The sequence below is a fragment of the Squalius cephalus genome (assembly GCF_949319135.1).
Source record: "Squalius cephalus genome assembly, chromosome: 23".
Lineage (NCBI taxonomy): Eukaryota > Metazoa > Chordata > Actinopteri > Cypriniformes > Leuciscidae > Squalius > Squalius cephalus.
In genome coordinates, this window is record NC_137144.1 from 4,710,397 (window position 1) to 4,733,891 (window position 23,495).

The 23,495-nt window shown below is 42.0% G+C and overlaps 1 protein-coding gene across 1 annotated transcript in view; it reads left to right on the forward strand.

Moving 5' to 3' along the window:
• Positions 1-23,495, forward strand: part of tdrd12 (tudor domain containing 12) — a 52,287-nt gene that overhangs the window by 18,676 nt on the left and 10,116 nt on the right. Inside the window, exons 23-35 of the mRNA XM_079859260.1 lie at positions 2,215-2,354; positions 4,226-4,443; positions 4,548-4,629; positions 6,301-6,482; positions 7,420-7,627; positions 8,516-8,608; positions 10,248-10,423; positions 13,053-13,184; positions 14,071-14,120; positions 14,199-14,292; positions 14,414-14,527; positions 14,663-14,816; positions 14,906-14,966. Coding sequence (XP_079715386.1) covers positions 2,215-2,354; positions 4,226-4,443; positions 4,548-4,629; positions 6,301-6,482; positions 7,420-7,627; positions 8,516-8,608; positions 10,248-10,423; positions 13,053-13,184; positions 14,071-14,120; positions 14,199-14,292; positions 14,414-14,527; positions 14,663-14,816; positions 14,906-14,966 — 1,704 coding nt within the window. The remainder of the gene's footprint in view (positions 1-2,214; positions 2,355-4,225; positions 4,444-4,547; positions 4,630-6,300; positions 6,483-7,419; positions 7,628-8,515; positions 8,609-10,247; positions 10,424-13,052; positions 13,185-14,070; positions 14,121-14,198; positions 14,293-14,413; positions 14,528-14,662; positions 14,817-14,905; positions 14,967-23,495) is intronic.

Genomic DNA, 23,495 nt, shown 5'->3' on the forward strand with positions numbered 1-23,495 from the left:
ATTGTTTGGTAAACTTAAGCCATGAATCTCATAGAAAAAAAAGACTAAAATAATTAAATTATTTAATAAAAAAAAAAAGCAAGTATCATTTAAACTATGATTATAAACATTTATCATAACTCGGGTTATAATGTACGTACTTCAGCACCGGACATTATGTGTGGAGATATTGAAGTTGATTATTACAGTTAATTAGTTAATTGCACAAAAACCTCCATGCAGCATTCTGGATAGGTTCATTCAACTTTAGTTAAAGTGTAAGTTGCAGGTTAACCACCACAGCCAATTAATGTGTAAATTAAAGTGCTCTATATGTATATATATTTAATTATTTCTGTCTTAAAATGCGTTAAAATAACATTTATTGGGGTTTCTTCAAAGGTAGCATGTTTTTTCAGTAACTGGTGATGACATCATAAGAGGAACTCGCAACCCATACTCTGCTAGATTCCTACTGTATTATGGCTATTTGGAGAACGACTGAGGATGTGGGAAACCATCAAATTCTTTATGGACCACAGCCCTACAATTTTTAACTGGTCAGGCGTAAGAGAGGGGACACATGGCACTCAAAGAGTTATTAATGCTTGGTGTGAGGAGAATGAGTGGAGGGTTGGCCAGGTGTCCTGGTGAGTAACGTTAGCTACGTTAGAGCTAGTCAAGCCTGGTGCAAACTTAACCCGGATAATATAAGGGAACAAGCAAGTCTTTTCAAAATATTGCCGTCATGTAGAATAGCAAGGAGGGACAACGACTGAACTGAATACATTATTTACTTACAGTAAGTCAGTCCAAATCAGAGCTGTAACGTTAGAGATGCACACACTGCACAGGCATCAATCGCTAGTCTCATCGACGCCTCAAACGTCATGTAATACCCTTCCTCAATCCACGCGTTATCAATTTCTCACGATTTAATTAGCGATGTTTATTGTCAGAAAAGAAAAAGAGAGATCGATGTCCCCATCACTGTGTTTGTGTGGGCTATCAGCAGTGGAGAGTGTGTGCTGCCGTGAGGTGAACGCGTTTTGGAGTTTAGTGGAACAGCTCGACCTGCGACCGGCTGATCTGACGTGCCTGAACCCGTTTGTTTTGCGAATAGCTTATTCTCATTTCAGGCAGGATCACGGTCCCCTTGAAGTCAGCACACACGAGTATGTTTACAATTGAGTTATTTTATCCATAATTTTTTTTATCAAATAAAACATACAACCAACTTTTCTGCAGTTATGTAAGCATCTATAGCTGCTAGTGTACGGTAACTCTACTAGTGAGTTCCTCTTATGACGTCACGCCCCATCTAGTGGAAGGGAGCGGGAGCGGTTAAAACCACTGTTTAAAGTGCCAACTTTTCATATTATATCAGCATTTTGGTATAAAAAACAATGGTGGGCGGTTCTTATCTTTATGTTTAATAAACACATTGCATTATCTTCGTGAAAAATTTAACCTGCAACTTACACTTTAACTTTGTTTTTCATTGACTGCATTATTGTTATGAGGAGGAGGCTGTGATGTCAGATTAGCAATGCAAGAACTGATTTGTTTTTCGTGTGAATTTGTGTGTGTTAAAGGCACAATGTGTAATTTTTCGCCACTAGAGGTCGCATTTTCAAAACAAAGATGAATTTGGCTATCATATTTATTTAGCGGAATCATAGGAGTTGATGTCTTCACCTCTACAGCCAGTTGAGAATACGAAAGGACTCGGGCAGAAATCATATTCATGGATGACCGGTAATGTATTAGAGATTAATTAACGTTACGAAAGCCGTTGGAGCGGATCGAGGCCGCTGGAGCGATTGCTAATGAAATTTTATTATGTCTAATAAAACATATAGCACGAAAACACGGAAATCGAGGGTAACGCCGGTATGATGTCATTGATAGGTGGTGCTCGGACACAGTCCGTGTTTGGTTAAAACTGCTTATTTCTCTGGATTTAAACATCCTTAGAAACATCTGGGATAATGTAAGTATACAAATCAACCGAATATATAACCTTGTTCTAGTGGTTTTTGAATATTTGAATCCAAAAATCTTACATATTGTGCCTTTAATAGCATTATATAAGTCGTTCAGTTTCAGATGATAAAAAAAAAAAACAGTAGGTCGTTACCAAAACCTGCCTGCAATGTTCTGGGAAGGTTAGTGGACATATATTAGGGAACATTCAGTGTTTTGCTTCTTGTCTGACTCTCATTGCTCCTCCAGTGACCACCAACGACTGCCTCAAGGCTCTTGGTATCCGGGACGCCACATGCGTGGTCCATTACGGGTTCCCCAGCTCCCCCAAGCTGTTCGGCCGACGCCTCTTCTGCATGTCGGAGAACTTCAGAAGCCTTCCAGACACGGTGATTTGCTTTATGCTCATCCCTGTAGTTGAGTGTGATGGGGATGTAGTGCTGGGCGGTATGACCTAAAATTTATACCACAGTTTTTATCAAAAATATTACTGTCGTAACCCCTGTTCTCTGAAACATCGAGTGGAGAGATCCACCTATGGGAAGGGCATCCACCTGCACCAAGTATACACATACATACCCAGGCAGGAATATAAATGTATGCTTGGTGACAGGAATGCCCCCTGTTCTTTAACTCCAATATGAACTGGAAAGAAAAAGGAGGGTAACAGGGAAGGGCTAAGAAGACCCCACCCCCAAAACAGAATATGTTACCGAAGTTCTGGTGACGTCCAGCCGGTAGTAACGCACAAACGTATGGGGAGAAGCCCAACTGGCAGCGGAGCAGATGTCCTGCAGTGACACTCCCCTAAACAAAGCCCAAGAAGCCGCTAAGCCTCTCGTGGAATGAGCTCTGATGTCCCCTGGGGGATGCACTCCCTTTGATTCACATGCCAAAGCAATAGCATCCACAAGCCAATATGAGAGGCGTTGCTTAGATATGGGACTCCCTCTGTGAGGGGGAGTCTATGAAATAAAGAGCTAGTCGCTCTTCCGGAAAGCACTAGTCCTGGCCATATATGTCTATAAGGCACGGACAGGACACAGAGCATTCAGCCTCTGATCCTCTGTGGAGGAAAAAGGTGGAGGGTGAAAAGCGGACAGCTCTAACACGATGTGAACACAGGGAAGCATTTGTGCATAAAAGCCGGATTAGGCTTTAGGCAAACCTTATCTCCACTAAGAGAGAATTTAGTGCACAAAGAATGAACCGAGAGTGCATGAAGCTCACTGACACGTTTAGCTGATGCCAAGAGCAACGCCGTCTTGAATGACAGCAGCTTTAGGGAAATACTCCCCAGAGGCTCAAAAGGATATTGAGACAGAGCCTCCAGCACCCTGGAGAGGTCCCACTCAGGAACAGTGCTCCTGATATCTGGCAAGGAGCGACGGGCACCCTTCATAAATCTGTGGATTAAAGGATGCGGCCCGACCGTTGAGCCCTCAAAGCCCACATGACAAGCAGAAATCGCCGCCAGGTAGACCTTGATTGTGGAAAATGACCTGCCTTTATCCATAAGGTCTTGAAGGAAACACAAAGAATCAGGAACTGAGCACTGATATGATGTGAGACAGCGCCCATCACACCACCCTTCAAACACATGCCACTTACAGCCATATAAGGACTGTGTAGAAACGGCCCTGGCATTCTTTATAGAAGCGACCACACACGGGGAAAGCCCTAGTGAGCTTAGGTTTGTCCTCTCACGGGCGCACGACAGGAAAACCCGTCTGCTCCACACCAAAAGCTTGTGAGCTAGAGCATGAAGAGCGACGGGCGCACGCCGCCCTATATTGTCGCAGCGCACGAGCACATGATGTCCCTGCAGGCGAGGCAGAAAATAATTCAGAGCTTTCCATATGGTCAAAAGCTAATTTTCAACAACAACGTAGTTTCTGCTACAGACCAATTATGCTTTACCGCACGCCATCTTTCCTTCAACAACAACCGCGCATCATACATCATTACGCCATTTCTCATCACTGCACATGTGGAGTCCGAAATCTCGAAACCGAAATCTCATTCGGATCGAGCTCAATGAGATCGATTTAAGGTGTTTACATGAAGGGTTTTCAGTCCGATTGAGCCGTCAATCTGATAACTAACGGATTATTTGGTTGCATATAAACATAGCCAGTGAAAAGAGACCCTCTTAAACAGTGTCGCGCCGCGTTCATATCATAACAAAAATAAACACCGGTATTTGGTATGAACCAGTATACCGCCCAGCACTACTGTGATGTAACTGGCGTGTGTGCAGGATCACGGGGAGAGCTGGTGTCCGGCGGCTCAGTCTGTGCTGCTGCTGTCGGAGCTGAACGCCCGGCACGTGTGTGGTGTCCTACGGTACCTGAGGAGAGCCGGCGCTCGCCTGCCCCCCGAGCTGCTGCAGTTCGCCCTTGGTGTCCAGCAGGCCAAGGAGGAGCAGAAGACCCAGCGCCCGCTCTGCTGCACGCTCAAGAGCTTCGGCTTCTGCAGGTCTGCCTCACACACCTGCACTGCACAGTCACAGAACTAATGTAACTCAACACACATCACAGGACTGCCTGTCTGACTGGCTAATGTGTTCCTCCTCTTTGCAGAGACAGCACGGTTTGTCCAGATAGACACATGATCAACAAATCCCTGGATCATCCAAAGCACCCGGACTCTGGCACTGTAATGGTCAGTTAAAAGCAGACCATCATAAGAACTGTCTGGTTTCTGATGGAATAGTGGAATTCAGTCATTGAAATGAATTTATTGTTGAATGTGGAATGTCACGTAATTTGTCAAATCAGAAGAACGGCTGTAGAACTCATCACATCCAAACTGCGATATGCGTTTAGTGTCTGATTTATTAAACCACAAAAAAAGCATCCATTACAGTCTGAAACTCAAAGCACTTCATTTCAAACCGGCAAAACAAAAGTTCAGCTTAACTTGAAGAAATTGACAATTATATTACTGTTGTAGAGTAAAGACATAAGTCATAATAATAAATACAATTTATTAAAGTATTCTTTTTAAGGAATATCACACAATCAAGAGATTTTCTTTTTTAATTTATTCAGTTATCTTCTCTTGTACAGCACTAAATGACACAAATAAAGGTAAAGGAAATCAAAAGTAAAAGAATAGAGGTAACACTTTCATTTGTTAGCATTATTTAATGTATTAATTAACATGAACTAACACAACAAAGATGAATAAATACTGTATTGCTCATTTTTAGTTAATAAAAATCCAGTTGTTCATTAATTTTCACAGCGCAATGTTAACTAATAATGTTTAACTTTTTTTATTTACAATTAACATTAACATTTAACACAATTAACATTTACAGCATAAATGCAGTAGAAGTGCAGTTCATTATTAGTTCATGTTTGATAACCAATGAAACCTTATTGTAAAATGACACCAGAATTGCTATATTTTCACTTAATTACATTAAATTGTTTTATTAGGTTTTAAGAATTCATTTGATTACCTCAGGTTTTAAAACATTTTAAATTAAATCGTAAAAAACACATTGAATAGACACACGAAAAGATTGAATTGAATTAAAACCAAATTCAAAACTTTTGAAATAAAGTTTTAGACGTTTAGACTTGATTCAGTTTCATTTTGATAATCAAAATTTAAAAAAGAATTTGGAAAAAAAGAAAACATTTCACAAAAAAGCTTTGCTGTTTGTTTAATAGAACTAGAAGTGATGCTGCGACAGAAATGTATTAATTTATGAGTGTGGGTTTCACCCAGAGGCTATTTTCAGTACAGCGGCTAAACAATATCTTGCAGGAAACCCAATGTTTGTGATATCAACTTAAAATCTGAAACACAGCTTGGTTAGACATGTGGCTTTGATTTTATGCCAATTTTAGAGTCCAAATAGTCAAAATTATCACTGGAACGTTTCACGATCTAAATCTCTGCTTGTCCATGTTTCAGATGGACTGTTATCCTGCTTTGGCTTTGTTTGGAAATATTTCTGTTGGCAGAGCAAAAATAGAGCAGACAAATGGACTAAAATTTTAATATTTCAATTTATTATTACCCTCAAAGTTTGTTACTCTGAGGATCAGCTTGTTTGCATTGAAGTGATGCGGTCCTGATGCATCTTGGGTGTGTTCAAACGTGCCCAATGCCTCAGATCACTGAAAACACACGCTAACATCAGACAGAAGGGCACTCGCATTACAACCTGTGCGTGTCCTCAGTCTCTGTTCTTCTGCATATTTTGAGCTCATCATATATTTTTTAGTAGGAGTAATTACTAATTCTAGACTTTTCTGATCGATTTGAATGTTACACTTTAATTTCTGACAGCAAGCTGTTTCTTCCGAATCTCGAAAGGTTTTGCCACTGCTCATAAAGACAGCGAGCGTGTACTCGGGGCGTATCGTGAGCCAGAGAGAGGACCGTTACGAGGCTCTGGCGGCGGCCATGAGCGCGCACTACGCCGGAGAGAGACGCTGCGCTGTGGAGGTGCTGGAGGGAGAACTGTACGCCGTCCAGGAGGAGAACGCCTTCAGCCGGTGAACACACACCTCGCTCTGATAACATTTACCACATACTTCATCACACACTGACACTAATACTGCAGTTAAACTGAACAAAAGTTACAAAAGATTCTGTTACGAATAAATGCTGCTCTTTTGAACTTTCTAAGAATCCTGAAAAATAAAATGCATCAAGGTTTCCTCAAAAATCCACAACTGTTTTCAACATTGATAATAATCAGAAATGTTTCATTATTGATAATAAACAGAAATGCTGCTGAAACTTCAGATTTGATCACAGGAATAAATCAAAGTTTACAATATATTCACACAGAAAACAACCATTTTAAATTGTAATACTTTTTCACAATATTACTGTTTTTGCTGTATTTTTGATCAGATAAATGCAGCTTTGGTGAGCAGAAGAGACTTTCAAAAACATTGTCTGATCGACCCTCTTAAAATCCCCCTGTAGTTAATAATTACATCCCTTAAAACTCATCTTTTATCATCAAATTGACCAATTTAAATGTTTTTTTCTTGAAAGAAAATTCTTCATGACCTATAATATCTTGAATGTAACTCGACACCCTTGCCTCATTTAGTATACGCGGTTCTATGAATATGCAAATGAGCCCCGCCTCCACTCACTCACTCAGCTCAGAGATCCACTGGTTGACGATCACACGTTGATCTGATTGGTTACAAGGTAGTTTGTGACGTCAGAAACACCAGCGATTTCAAAGTGTGTTTTTGAGACTGTCTTTGGTTCACTGCAGTTTTAAGGAGGAAATACTCAGCAATGGTGTCGACTTATGAATTTACACATGCTTTGTCTTAAAAAATATAAAAAACACCACATAAACAACATTAAAAAGTTGATTTTCAACACAGGGGGACTTTTCAGTGTATGTAAATTATTACATGACGGATGTTTATGTGAACTGATTGTTTGACTCTACACCGGTCTCAGTGTGCGTGTGATGGAGGTGCCGGATAAAGGAGAGCAGTTGTTCAGCAGCGTCACGGCCTGCTTCATCGACGAGGGCCGCACACAGGAAGTGAAGTCACACCAGCTGCTCCAGCTTCCTGCTCAGTTCCAGGAGCTGCCGGGCCAGGCTGTGGAGATCGTCCTGTGCCGAGCGCAGCCCGTCGACGGCGAGGTGGACTGGAACCCCAAGGTCTCAACAGCACAAACACTCAATCTCTTCACAGTAGTGCTGGGCGGTTTATCGGTTCATACCGAATACCGGTGTTTATTTTTGTGATGATATGAATTTTTAATATACCGTCATTTCTTTCACATCTACTGCAGTCAGATTCACCCGTGTTCACTCTGAAGGAATCACTCACATTTTCTGTGCACTTGTAATGACACATCAAGGATGTTAAGAGGCTAAAAGCAGGTTTAAAACTTGCCCCATTGAAGTCAACAGGGTGCAAATTTTAAAAAGAGGATAACACGGTGTAGGCAACACCGATTTTTGTCGTTGTTCTCTGTACTGACAGCACTCCAAATTTACAAAAAAATGAGCTCAATGTTAAAATTGACCGGAGTTTTCCTTTAAACGACGTTGGGAACGCGGCGCGACACTGTTTGAGAGGGTCTTTTCACTGCTGCGCTGGTGATGCACAGATGTGTATCTTTGAAGGGAACTGATGGTCTTTAGAAAAGTTTCAATGTTATTTTCATTTAATCATTCTTTATCTCTCCTGATAAAGCAGCGTTTATGAGCTGCATGTCTTTTAAACAGCATCATTTTGTAAACAGCCTTACAAACCTGTATTAATACTAGTGGAATTTTTCTTCAATATTCCCTCATGACAGTAAAATATGGCATTCTGAGTCAATCTACTGCAGTATTTCCTCTCTCAATCAGTAGAAAAGGTGGTTAACACCCAGTCATGCTTGAAAACAAAAAAATACTGTCATATACCGTGAAACTGGTATAATTTTGAAAAATACCGTGATATAAATAGGTCATACCGCCCAGCTCTACTTCAGCACATGCACATGTTCAGTGTGAACAGATCAGTGTGTGTGTGTGTGTGTGTGTGTGTGTGTTCAGGTGACCAGAGCCGTGAGCCTGAAGATCAGAGGGAAGCTTCATCAGGCCAGGGTCGTGATGAGCGTGGGGAACACCGTCTGGGTCGATCCGATGGTAGGTGTTCGTCATGTTTGCTGGTCCGGTCTGAAGTGTGTTCTAGCCAAAATAATATGGACGTAGCGTGTGTTACGTCTCCCGTAGTGTTTCTGAAGAGCGTTTTGAAGCCCAAAGTGGTCGTCACCATCATTAGCTGAGGCAGGGCTCCAAAAAAAAGGGTCAAAGGGACGGGTCGCGGGAATGGGGGTGTTTCATTAATAATATTATTATTAGTGTTTTTGTTGTTGTTATTAATCAATACCAAATACAAAGTATTTATTCTATTTATGCATGTGTGTGTGTGAGAGAAAGAGAGAGAGAGAGAGAGATTATGACTAGTGTGGTTTATTGTAAGTGTTTGTTGCCTTTTTAGACTTGTTGCCTTCGACCTGCACTGTCTCCTCCTCTAATGGGCCTACCCTTTTCGTCACCTTCTCTGGGCCAGCATCTTCTATCTTGGCCTTTTTAGGGGGCTTTCCTCTCAGGGCGACTGAGAGGATGCTTAATTGCTTTTTACCTGACATCTTTGAAAGACAGATGCAATGATTAATGCATCCATGGCCAGGATATATTTATAAAATGACAAGATTTTAAAAGTGACCTATAACATTTACTATGCAATACACTTTAATTTATTTAGTGCTAATACAATTATTAAGTCTATTTGGAGAGAGAGATGTTTATAATGCCATCGTGTGATAACGAAAATATGACTAGGCCTAGACCACTTGTTCTGAGCAGGTGTTAACAGGCTGTAAAACTGTAGGCTAAGTTACAGACACTCATGAAAAACTGATGCTAATTATCTGGAAAACATTCTCTAACAGCAGTCAAGTTGACACTGTTTGTGTCAAACAAGTTGTGAATTTGTTGTAACGTTAAAACAGGATATTATGACTTACTCTGTGCTCAAAGTGATGGAGACGTTGTGGCAGAATCACTAGAACAATTCCAGGATGTGCTTTTTTTCATTGGTTGTTGCGTTAAATCCTACCCAGATACAATAGTTCTATTTTCTGATTGGCTATTGTGCAGCCCCTTTCTTTTTTTGATTGGCTGATATAAGTGGCAGGCTTATAAGTGGCAGCGCTTGATTCCTGCCAGTTCCACAGTGAGAGCGGCGCGGGCAGAGAAATTTTGGGCACTGCGGCATATTAAATATATTATAAATAGTTTTTCTGCGTGAGAAATACAATGTGTGGCGGGAATGCGTGACAAAAGGCCGAAATGAGTGACTGTCACGCTCAATGCGTGACACTTGAGAGCCCTGAGCTGAGGTGACGTGACGCTAGCAGACAAACGGCTAGTGACATCAGCGGCAATCCACCTGTCACTCAAGTGGCCACGCCCTTAATTATGCAGAACTTTAAGGCTTAATATAATTTAAACGGATGAGTTGTAAAAAAAAATCACCCCCCTCACAGTCATCATGAAGCGCAACATTAGCTATATAGAACAAAACCACTTTTTGCACCAAACATCTTTTTTTCTGCTGTAAAGTTGGGCATTTTAACATGGGGGTTTATGGGATTGACTGTCTTTTGCAGCCGGTCTCTAGTGGCCAGTCAATGAACTGCAGTTAAGGTCACTTGCGTGTTGGATTGAAGAGAGAGGGGAAGGTTTCCGCTTGGTTCTAGCGCTGGTTCTCTTCACACAGGTGCGCATGACGCGAGTGCCGGGTCTGAAGACCTACATCAACGAGTATAACGTCCACGCTGAGATCCTGGCCTCTGGGTTCGGCGTCAATAACCCTCAGCACCTGGACCTGCTGAAGAGGGTTTTCCAGGGAGAGCAGAACCTCATCACGCTGGATCAGCACCTGACAGATGACAGGTGTGCAGTCTTTCCCTACAGGAAACACACGTATATATTAAACACACATTCAATCCAAGAGAACGGTATTTAAATCCTTTCAGCAGGCTCCTCCCCCTAGTGGCCATCTCATGCTTCACATGTGACAATTTACTGCTGTTTTATCAAATCTTTTTCTAATCTTGACGAAACACACATCATTGGAAAGTTTTGCGCTAGAAGTGATATTACAACAGAAATATGACAGAAGAACGTGTCAAATGGGGGTGTGAGTGTCACACGGTGGCTATTTTGAGTATAGCGCCTAAACAAAATCTCACAGGAAACTCTATTTTTGTGATATTAACTTCAAATCTGGAACACAACTTGATTAGACACGTGGCTTCGATTTTTAATGGCAGTTTTAGAGTACAAATAATTTTATAAAATATTTTGTATGAAATTAGTTCAGAACATTTCTTTATAGTAAACAAACTGTTTTACAGTTAAAATTTTTCAGCAATAATCTGCAGTGTTTTCTTTAAACAGATCCTAACTGTAGGTCTTGTATCCCAAAGCATTCATGAACAACAACTAATAAAGTTCAATCTTGGGTTGAAAAGGGGGGTGGCAGTTAACAGGTTAATTAGTTTTATAGTAAAATGTCAATATGTGTGCTTTAATTTTATTCACTTGCAAGAGTTCTAAAAACAGGTTAACAAACATCTCATTACAAATCTAGTGAAATGCTGTGATCATCACGAAGAAATCCAAGAAATGATGCGTCTGTGAAAGTAAAGCGCTCTGAAATGTGTGTTAAACTGATGACATGTGCAGAGATGACCGATCTGATAATGAGCTGCTCGTGATCACAAGCCTTGCAGCGGTTTCATCAGATGCGTGCCAAAACTCACTCAAATAAATAGTTAAAAATAGTTCCGGTTCATTATGAAACTGCTGGGCCACCAGAGTCGAGGAAAAACACCGGGTTTATCACTGATGTCAAGATATTCAGAAATATAAAAAAATATATTTTAGGTGTAGAAAATCATATTTTTAGGACCATTAAGGCTGCATTTACATTGTGATTGACAGATAAAATAAAGAGCATTAGATCAATTACTACCATTATGTATACATTAACAATGCTCCAAAAATGTGGAATTGTCACCAGATGAAGTAAAAGAGGCTACTAGCATTCATATTCTTAAAAAGCGGGTTAAGACATACATTTTAAAGTTGCTTATCAATATAACAATATGGTGTTGTAATAAAACAAAACTGTGTGCGAGTCAGTTTTATGTTCTATTTTACCTTCTAATTTTTTCTCGTTGTTTTATTTTATTTTATATTGATATTGAGGTCGAACTATATTGCCAATTTACTTTACTTTACACGCTGAACCTTTATAGTTGTTTTAGAACATTTTTATATTTACATTGTGTGATTGTTTTATTTGATTTTATGCTTGTGAAGCACTTTGAGTTGCATTATATGAAAACTGCTATCCAAATAAATAAATAATTATTATTAATATTATTATACTTTTGTTTTCTTATAAACACACACACACTAGGGGTGGAACGGTACATGTATTCGTATTGAACCGAATCGGTACGGGCGTCACGGTTCGTATACTGTTAGATACGCGGGTTCTTTAAGGACACCTAATCTGTAGCCCTGCATTAAGATAGGTTTGTTTATACTTTCGCCTGCCTCAGCAGCGCGAGCCTTCCCAAATGGACGAGGCATTTATACTTCGCGCTCGCCGGTGTTCTTTATTCTTTGAAACGACAGGGTGCGACTCGGTGTAATTGTCCTCTAAACCATCAGGAATCAGCGGTGAGAAGTAAGGTACACTTGGAATGTTTATTTTAGTACAACAACACTTTAGTACACCAAAACCACACTACAAAAGATTTGTGTAAAGCAGTAAACCAGATTATTCCTTGTGACATTAGAAAATAAAAATGGATAGAGAACGTAACCTACAGCTAAATTAACGTTATCTTACATAATTTCTAAACATTTGCATTTAGTTTTGTGAACCTTTTTATAAAACATGGCCATTTATTTTTATTTAAAGGGCTTATGTCTACTATTGTAGGCTCATTTTGTTAATGTAAGCAACTAATTTAGACTCAAGAACTGGGTGCCGGTGCTGTGAGATGTACATGCTCGGCCAGATTCGGCTCGAAGTCGTGCGTCTTCGGACGCGGAGCCGTGCAAAAGCCGCGCACTGCACACCGCCATGCGAAATGTGGCCTTGCGCACCCAATGCGCACGACCGCCCACACTGCATTGAAGACATTTTTGCCGTGCGCACCCTTGCGCTCGTGCGTCCGCACATAAATAAGAGATGCTTTGTTTTCAGTTTTATAGCTGATTGTCTTATTTTGTTTACATCTTACTTTACACACTTCAGAGCAGGCTGTTGCAGCTAGCTCAGGGAAGAGACTGTATGACACTATGTGGTAAAGCCTGAGACATGCACAATAAAAAAAATTGCCTTCTGCATTTTTGTTTTGCTTTCCCCTCCATTGTACCGAACTCGTACCGAACCGTGACGTCTGAACCGAGGAATGAACCGAACCGTGACTTCTGTGTACCGTTCCACCCCTAACACACACACACCTATTGTTGTTATCTGTAATGTGTGTTGTGTTGTCAGGAGTGAGAGCCCTGCGCTGAGCATCTCAGAGGAGCTGATGACCAGCCGGATGAAGGATGTGGTCAGTGCCCATAATGCCCTGCGCTTCATCCACAGCAGCAGCGCAGACCAGGAGCCGGCAGAGGAGACCAGGCTAGTCTCTACATGCACTTCTTTTCAGAGCCTCTTTACTTTATAGAAAACAATTAAAGTCCCCCTGTAGTCAACCATTTTATCCTTTAAAAATATTTTATCCATGCGGTTTGTGCCGTTCACTCTGTCTGAGTCACATGTGAGCAAAAAAGTCTGATTTTAGGCCACTTTTGTCTTGGTTTTAGGGTTTTCACTACATATACCAAAATATAATATCTTCTAATCTCTCCATTTGTGCTGTTTTTTTGCACTTGGTTCATTATTGAAGTGAACTTTTGCTCTGCTGTGTGACACCGGTGCACCAGCTTAAAGGGGTCACGACATGAGAAATCAAATTTGCCTTGATCTTTTGACATAATAGATCTTTGTACCATTAAAACATCCTGCAAGTTTTAGAGCTTAAAATGTCCTCTTCATTAGAAACAAAGCATTTATTTTATCAAGCTCGTTTGGATGTTGTTGGATTTGTGACACAGGTAAATACATCTGCATAAGCCCGCCTCCAGAGCAAGACATCGACCAATAGTTTTCCATCATCACACCATATAAACTGATCATTCCAGACCAGCAAAAAAAAACTTGATTAATGTTGTAAGTGAAACACAAGGAACATATTAATATTTAAAAAATCCACGTCATGTTCTTATTTAAGTATCAAGACGTAGACATGGAGAAACGCCATTTTAGCTAATACCGTGAGTTCAAGACTGATTCACAAGTCTTTTTGATACTGATTCATTAAAAAAAAAGTTATTTGTTTGTATATTAGACTGTACTGGTCTCAGTTTTTTTATTGTTCCAGTATTCTTTTTATTTATTTAACCGGTTATGAATAAGAACTGACTCACATTCTCATTATTATTTTTTTGTTGTTTTTCTGTTGTAGCCCCGATGTGAACGGATTCTCATCTCCAGACCAGACCGGCTGTGAAACAGGCATGTTCATGTTCATTCGGATATAAGCACTAGTCCGTTCACTAGCACTTGTAGTGACACTTGGTTTTGATTATGCAGACAAAGATGAAGCCCTGAGTGTCAACAGATTACAGGCTGCTAATAAACCCCAGATTCTCCATAATCCAGCACTTTTATCATTCCAGCCTCCCAGGTGAGTGTGTGTGTGTGTGTGTGTGTGTGTGAGTGCGAGTGTGTGTGTGTGTGTGTGTGTGAGTGATCGATCAGCCATAGCATCTGATGATTTCTCATGTAACGGCCAACGTTTCCTGCAGTTTCCACCCGCAGATCAAGTGGTTTCAGAGGGGCGAGTTTGTGACCATCTGCGTGAAGCTCATCAATCCAGTGATGCAGAAGTGTGAATTCACCTCTGACACCGTCATCTACAGGTCACATGATCATACTGTCATCTTATGCGTATGGATGCTTGACATGTCACTTTACTGTCCGTAATGAAGCAGCAGAAGCAGTGAACGTGCATTGTATGGTGTTTAATGGGGATCTTTTGATGTATGTGATCTCAGTGGGTACGTGAATGACCGGCATTACCACGCAAAGCTGGAGCTGTCTGGTGACATCATCGCAGAGAGGTGCTCATGGGAAATCAGGTGCAATGAGCCTGTGATGAAGCTGATGAAAAAGGAAAAGCAGGACTGGACAACGCTCCTCAAACACAAGGCATGTGTATCCTCTTCAGATGTGGCCAGAGATGCATGAATTATGCTGTATTGTGTAGAATCACACTGATTTCTAATCTTTCTCCACAGAGTGCCTTCGTCAGCTATGAGTTTGACCACATCGATGAGGCTCATGCTTCTCCAGTGAACGGTGAGGAATAAATATGTGTCAATCTCATAAGCTCATACTTTCAGGAGTATTAACCCTCTGGGGTCTGAGGGGTTTTCTGGCCCTGGAGGTGTTCTGACATGCTCTGACATTTGTGCTTATTTCTGTTACTTGTGGCATTGTCATGGCTAAAGTCTTGATTACACTGTATTCAGCACAAACTCTGCATGTATGTAAAAGTTTGTAGTTTTGAGATAATGACATTTATGCGTGGTTTGTGAAAATACAAAAAAAAAATGTCACTGAAATAAGGCCATGAAACCCATACTGATTATTTCTTCACAAGACTTTTGAAAATTGTATCACATAGCCTAGAATATTTGCTCCAAAACTATGTGAAAATCACCCTGACAGCTCATTCAGATAAGACAATACAGTGAGGAAAATAATATCAATGAAGCATATCAAGGTTCTGGCGTGGCCTAGCCAGTCTCCAGACCTAAACCCAATAGAGAATCTTTGGAGGGAGCTCAAACTCCGTGTTTCTCAGCGACAGCCCAGAAACCTGACTGATCTAGAGAAGATCTGTGTGGAGGAGTGGGCCAAAATCCCTCCTGCAGTGTGTGCAAACCTGGTGAAAAACTACAGGAAACGTTTGACCTCTGTAATTTCCAACAAAGGCTACTGTACCAAATATTAACATTGATTTTCTCAGGTGTTCAAATACTTACAGTGAGGAAAATAAGTATTTGAACACCCTGCTATTTTGCAAGTTCTCCCACTTGGAAATCATGGAGGGGTCTGAAATTGTCATCGTAGGTGCATGTCCACTGTGAGAGACATAATCTAAAAAAAAAATCCAGAAATCACAATATATGATTTTTGAACTATTTATTTGTATGATACAGCTGCAAATAAGTATTTGAACACCTATTTGAGTATTTGACCCTCAAAGACCTGTTAGTCTGCCTTTAAAATGTCCACCTCCACTCCATTTATTATCCTAAATTAGATGCACCTGTTTGAGGTTGTTAGCTGCATAAAGACACCTGTCCACCCCATACAATCAGTAAGAATCCAACTACTAACATGGCCAAGACCAAAGAGCTGTCCAAAGACACTAGAGACAAAATTGTACACCTCCACAAGGCTGGAAAGGGCTACGGGGAAATTGCCTAGCAGCTTGGTGAAAAAAGGTCCACTGTTGGAGCAATCATTAGAAAATGGAAGAAGCTAAACATGACTGTCAATCTCCCTCGGACTGGGGCTCCATGCAAGATCTTACCTCGTGGAGTCTCAATGATCCTAAGAAAGGTGAGAAATCAGCCCAGAACTACACGGGAGGAGCTGGTCAATGACCTGAAAAGAGCTGGGACCACCGTTTCCAAGGTTACTGTTGGTAATACACTAAGACGTCATGGTTTGAAATCATGCATGGCACAGAAGGTTCCCCTGCTTAAACCAGCACATGTCAAGGCCCGTCTTAAGTTTGCCAATGACCATTTGGATGATCCAGAGGAGTCATGGGAGAAAGTCATGTGGTCAGATGAGACCAAAAACTTTTTGGTCATAATTCCACTTAACGTGTTTGGAGGAAGAAGAATGATGAGTACCATCCCAAGAACACCATCCCTACTGTGAAGCATGGGGGTGGTAGCATCATGCTTTGGGGGTGTTTTTCTGCACATGGGACAGGGCGACTGCACTGTATTAAGGAGAGGATGACCGGGGCCATGTATTGCGAGATTTTGGGGAACAACCTCCTTCCCTCAGTTAGAGCATTGAAGATGGGTCGAGGCTGGGTCTTCCAACATGACAATGACCCGAAGCACACAGCCAGGATAACCAAGGAGTGGCTCTGTAAGAAGCATATCAAGGTTCTGGCGTGGCCTAGCCAGTCTCCAGACCTAAACCCAATAGAGAATCTTTGGAGGGAGCTCAAACTCCGTGTTTCTCAGCGACAGCCCAGACACCTGACTGATCTAGAGAAGATCTGTGTGGAGGAGTGGGCCAAAATCCCTCCTGCAGTGTGTGAAAACCTGGTGAAAAACTACAGGAAACGTTTGACCTCTGTAATTGCAAACAAAGGCTACTGTACCAAATATTAACATTGATTTTTTCAGGTGTTCAAATACTTATTTGCAGCTGTATCATACAAATAAATAGTAAAAAAATCATACATTGTGATTTTCTGGATTTTTTTTTTTTTTTAGATTATGTCTCTCACAGTGGACATGCACCTACGATGACAATTTCAGACCCCTCCATGATTTCTAAGTGGGAGAACTTGCAAAATAGCAGGGTGTTCAAATACTTATTTTCCTCACTGTATATTGATTTAAAATTTGTAAGACTTGTTTGTGTGAGAAAGCTTTATGCGGGAGGCGTGATCACACCATTAATATGTAAGCTTTTCACACCTGAGAAAGACAAAGACCCTCCCCTAACGGCCCTATTAGGAGCTATCAGGCCATGTCATTCTGAGCAACCTTGCACAATACTGTAAATGAGGAGATTTAAAAAAGAATGGCTTTTAGATTGTTTGGATTTATTTACAACACAACATAATCTAAAGATACACAACAAATGACAAAAAAGCACATTATTAAAAACAATGATGCAAAGAAAGAGACCTTTGTGCCATTCCTAAAAACATTGTACATACCTTTCATTTCCAAGGTGTTTGATTTTCACTTTACCATGTTCATGTTGTACAGAGACTCATGTGAATGTTGAAGTCAGCAGGACTCAGTTGGCATCTGGGCCCTGAAAAAAAAAAAAAAAGTGAACATACTGGTATAAAAAGAAACTATAGGCCACGATTTTGGGAATACATTTTAGATTTTTCTGGTTAAAATTGCTTTTTAAAATTCACAGAATACACACACATACACACACAAATGTTTCCAACAATATATAATATAATGAACACCAGGTTTGTTGTGCCTTGTAGGCATAGGCTACGCGCAGTGCTGCATAAAATAATAATAACAATAACCTATAGCAGCCTATAAATCTTCCAACAACTACGCTAGAGAAAAATATATTGATTATCATGTTACTTCAAATGTTTCCATTCGTTATGATGAAATGAGATAATAGTAAACACATAAAGCCTACTGTTTGGTGCGTTTTGCTTTTCAAACGCGATCGCGCTCCAAAATATACATTCAAACTCACAGCATGCTCCAGAATATGAAACATTATGGTTACCATATTATACATATCTATGTTTGAGCAGATATCCACAAACACAATATTTAACAGTACACGTGTCTAAATTTTATAATATTCACCATATATCTAGCAACAGTTCAACTGCAATGTGAAGTTTATGCAACAATAACAAACTAATATGTAAGAATTTCTTACCTTACATCTTTCTTGTCTTCAAATCGCGTTCTTCTTCTTCTGAGGTAAATCCAATGTAAGCTCACGGCGCAGCTTTCAAACTCGACGAAAAGCAGAGAATTGTGAAGTGTTTTGGTGTTTTGTTTTTGAGGTAACGAGCACGATCGCGTTTCATGTGGAGATTTGCATGTGAATCTCTTTTGCGCGAGTGGGCGTGGTCAAATTAAAAATAATGAGCAAGCGTTTGAGATACTGGACATCTTGTTGGTTTTATACAAATTACTTAAACAGAGAATATTTGTTTTCAGTTTGAATCCGATCATTTTAAAGTACACACTTAAATGTTTATAAAGGTATATGGCTCATAAATGTGTGACAAGTATTCGCTGAGTTTGGTTTCAGTTTATAGACGTGCTCAAGAAAAAAAAGTTCACCGCGACGGAGAGGCAGAACGCACACCCTGTTTATTTTCTTTATTTTACAAAAGCACAATGTTTTGATTTGATTGTAAGTGGACACATACAAAAGTAGAAATATCACAGATTCTTTTTTTATATTTCTTTTTTCTGTATGACCATAAATGGAGTAATTTAAGTTTATTGTGCTACAATGTGAAGAAAATGGTTTGCCGACCCCAGAGTATTAAGAGTGTATCAAATATAAACATGATAAAATGACACACTTATTTCCCTGCTCTGTGTTAGTATCTTTCTCATTCATTTCCTATGTTTTTTTTTTTGGTTGGTTCAGATAAGAAAAAGTCTCCAAGTTTTAAACAACTCAGATTGAGAAAAGCATTAAAATAAAAGAAGTCACAAATGACCAAAGAGCAAAGGAATACATTTCATCTTTATCGTCCCTATCCTGTCAGGCCTGTTTGACGTGCTTTCCTCTAGTGGTCAATGGATATATTGCCAAGGTTTACTTTTTACTAGGTTTTGTTAAATGGTCCTGTAAAAACATTCACACTTGTGCTCCTCACAGTCAAAAATAAGTGCATTGGGAAACAAATTTAGTCTAATCTAGTGGAAACTTTTGGTACTGCAGCAATAATCTGCCAAGTGTCGTCTTTGAAAAGAGATCAAACTTAAGTCTGTGCTCTAAAGCATTCAAGATTTACGACAGTTTAAGTTGGAAATGAACATTAAGTTGGACATTTTCTATGCTCAAAAAGTGAAATGAATAATAAATATAGCGTAAATATAATTTTGTATAAAAAAATCCCCTAAAATTGACAAAAAATAGCATGGTGTTACAGTGAGTGTGACGAGTGTTTGTGGTCCCTCAGTGTTTCAGTGAGTGTGACGGGTGTTTGTGGTCCTCAGTGTTTCAGTGTGTGTGACGGGTGTTTGTGTTCCCTCAGTGTTTCAGTGAGTGTGACGAGTGTTTGTGTTCCCTCAGTGTTACAGTGAGTGTGACGAGTGTTTGTGGTCCTCAGTGTTTCAGTGAGTGTGACGAGTGTTTGTGTTCCCTCAGTGTTTCAGTGAGTGTGACGGGTGTTTGTGGTCCCTCAGTGTTTCAGTGAGTGTGACGAGTGTTTGTGGTCCTCAGTGTTTCAGTGAGTGTGACGGGTGTTTGTGGTCCTCAGTGTTTCAGTGAGTGTGACGGGTGTTTGTGGTCCCTCAGTGTTTCAGTGAGTGTGACGAGTGTTTGTGGTCCTCAGTGTTTCAGTGAGTGTGACGGGTGTTTGTGGTCCCTCAGTGTTTCAGTGAGTGTGACGAGTGTTTGTGGTCCTCAGTGTTTCAGTGAGTGTGACGGGTGTTTGTGGTCCTCAGTGTTTCAGTGAGTGTGACGGGTGTTTGTGTTCCCTCAGTGTTTCAGTGAGTGTGACGGGTGTTTGTGTTCCCTCAGTGTTTCAGTGTGTGTGACGGGTGTTTGTGGTCCCTCAGTGTTTCGGTGAGTGTGACGGGTGTTTGTGTTCCCTCAGTGTTTCAGTGAGTGTGACGGGTGTTTGTGGTCCCTCAGTGTTTCAGTGAGTGTGACGGGTGTTTGTGTTCCCTCAGTGTTTCAGTGAGTGTGACGGGTGTTTGTGTTCCCTCAGTGTTTCAGTGAGTGTGACGGGTGTTTGTGGTCCTCAGTGTTTCAATGTGTGTGACGGGTGTTTGTGGTCCCTCAGTGTTTCAGTGTGTGTGACGGGTGTTTGTGGTCCCTCAGTGTTTCAGTGAGTGTGACGGGTGTTTGTGTTCCCTCAGTGTTTCAGTGAGTGTGACGAGTGTTTGTGTTCCCTCAGTGTTTCAGTGAGTGTGACGGGTGTTTGTGGTCCCTCAGTGTTTCAGTGAGTGTGACGGGTGTTTGTGGTCCTCAGTGTTTCAGTGAGTGTGACGGGTGTTTGTGGTCCCTCAGTGTTTCAGTGAGTGTGACGGGTGTTTGTGTTCCCTCAGTGTTTCAGTGTGTGTGACGGGTGTTTGTGGTCCCTCAGTGTTTCAGTGAGTGTGACGGGTGTTTGTGTTCCCTCAGTGTTTCAGTGAGTGTGACGGGTGTTTGTGGTCCCTCAGTGTTTCAGTGAGTGTGACGGGTGTTTGTGGTCCTCAGTGTTTCAGTGAGTGTGACGGGTGTTTGTGGTCCCTCAGTGTTTCAGTGAGTGTGACGGGTGTTTGTGTTCCCTCAGTGTTTCAGTGAGTGTGACGGGTGTTTGTGTTCCCTCAGTGTTTCAGTGAGTGTGACGAGTGTTTGTGTTCCCTCAGTGTTTCAGTGAGTGTGACGGGTGTTTGTGGTCCCTCAGTGTTTCAGTGAGTGTGACGAGTGTTTGTGTTCCCTCAGTGTTACAGTGAGTGTGACGGGTGTTTGTGTTCCCTCAGTGTTACAGTGAGTGTGACGGGTGTTTGTGTTCCCTCAGTGTTACAGTGAGTGTGACGGGTGTTTGTGGTCCCTCAGTGTTTCAGTGAGTGTGACGGGTGTTTGTGTTCCCTCAGTGTTACAGTGAGTGTGACGGGTGTTTGTGGTCCCTCAGTGTTTCAGTGAGTGTGACGGGTGTTTGTGTTCCCTCAGTGTTACAGTGAGTGTGACGGGTGTTTGTGGTCCCTCAGTGTTTCAGTGAGTGTGACGGGTGTTTGTGTTCCCTCAGTGTTTCAGTGAGTGTGACGGGTGTTTGTGGTCCCTCAGTGTTTCAGTGAGTGTGACGGGTGTTTGTGGTCCTCAGTGTTTCAGTGAGTGTGACGGGTGTTTGTGGTCCCTCAGTGTTTCAGTGAGTGTGACGGGTGTTTGTGTTCCCTCAGTGTTTCAGTGAGTGTGACGGGTGTTTGTGTTCCCTCAGTGTTTCGGTGAGTGTGACGGGTGTTTGTGGTCCCTCAGTGTTTCAGTGAGTGTGACGGGTGTTTGTGTTCCCTCAGTGTTTCAGTGAGTGTGACGGGTGTTTGTGGTCCCTCAGTGTTTCAGTGAGTGTGACGGGTGTTTGTGTTCCCTCAGTGTTTCGGTGAGTGTGACGGGTGTTTGTGGTCCTCAGTGTTTCGGTGAGTGTGACGGGTGTTTGTGTTCCCTCAGTGTTTCGGTGAGTGTGACGGGTGTTTGTGTTCCCTCAGTGTTTCGGTGAGTGTGACGGGTGTTTGTGGTCCCTCAGTGTTTCGGTGAGTGTGACGGGTGTTTGTGGTCCTCAGTGTTTCGGTGAGTGTGACGGGTGTTTGTGTTCCCTCAGTGTTTCGGTGAGTGTGACGGGTGTTTGTGGTCCTCAGTGTTTCAGTGAGTGTGACGGGTGTTTGTGGTCCCTCAGTGTTTCAGTGAGTGTGACGGGTGTTTGTGGTCCCTCAGTGTTTCAGTGAGTGTGACGGGTGTTTGTGTTCCCTCAGTGTTTCAATGTGTGTGACGGGTGTTTGTGGTCCCTCAGTGTTTCAGTGAGTGTGACGGGTGTTTGTGGTCCTCAGTGTTTCGGTGAGTGTGACGGGTGTTTGTGGTCCTCAGTGTTTCGGTGAGTGTGACGGGTGTTTGTGGTCCCTCAGTGTTTCAATGTGTGTGACGGGTGTTTGTGGTCCCTCAGTGTTTCAGTGAGTGTGACGGGTGTTTGTGGTCCTCAGTGTTTCAGTGAGTGTGACGGGTGTTTGTGGTCCTCAGTGTTTCGGTGAGTGTGACGGGTGTTTGTGGTCCTCAGTGTTTCGGTGAGTGTGACGGGTGTTTGTGGTCCCTCAGTGTTTCAATGTGTGTGACGGGTGTTTGTGGTCCCTCAGTGTTTCAGTGAGTGTGACGGGTGTTTGTGGTCCTCAGTGTTTCGGTGAGTGTGACGGGTGTTTGTGTTCCCTCAGTGTTTCAGTGAGTGTGACGGGTGTTTGTGTTCCCTCAGTGTTTCAATGTGTGTGACGGGTGTTTGTGTTCCCTCAGTGTTTCAGTGAGTGTGACGGGTGTTTGTGGTCCTCAGTGTTTCGGTGAGTGTGACGGGTGTTTGTGTTCCCTCAGTGTTTCAGTGAGTGTGACGGGTGTTTGTGGTCCCTCAGTGTTTCAGTGAGTGTGACGGGTGTTTGTGGTCCCTCAGTGTTTCAGTGAGTGTGACGGGTGTTTGTGGTCCTCAGTGTTTCGGTGAGTGTGACGGGTGTTTGTGGTCCTCAGTGTTTCGGTGAGTGTGACGGGTGTTTGTGGTCCTCAGTGTTTCGGTGAGTGTGACGGGTATTTGTGGTCCCTCAGTGTTTCAGTGAGTGTGACGGGTGTTTGTGGTCCTCAGTGTTTCGGTGAGTGTGACGGGTGTTTGTGTTCCCTCAGTGTTTCAGTGAGTGTGACGGGTGTTTGTGGTCCCTCAGTGTTTCGGTGAGTGTGACGGGTGTTTGTGGTCCTCAGTGTTTCGGTGAGTGTGACGGGTGTTTGTGGTCCCTCAGTGTTTCAATGTGTGTGACGGGTGTTTGTGGTCCTCAGTGTTTCGGTGAGTGTGACGGGTGTTTGTGGTCCTCAGTGTTTCAGTGAGTGTGACGAGTGTTTGTGGTCCTCAGTGTTTCGGTGAGTGTGACGGGTGTTTGTGTTCCCTCAGTGTTTCAGTGAGTGTGACGGGTGTTTGTGGTCCTCAGTGTTTCGGTGAGTGTGACGGGTGTTTGTGGTCCTCAGTGTTTCAGTGAGTGTGACGAGTGTTTGTGGTCCTCAGTGTTTCGGTGAGTGTGACGGGTGTTTGTGTTCCCTCAGTGTTTCAATGTGTGTGACGGGTGTTTGTGGTCCCTCAGTGTTTCAATGTGTGTGACGGGTGTTTGTGGTCCCTCAGTGTTTCAATGTGTGTGACGGGTGTTTGTGGTCCCTCAGTGTTTCAATGTG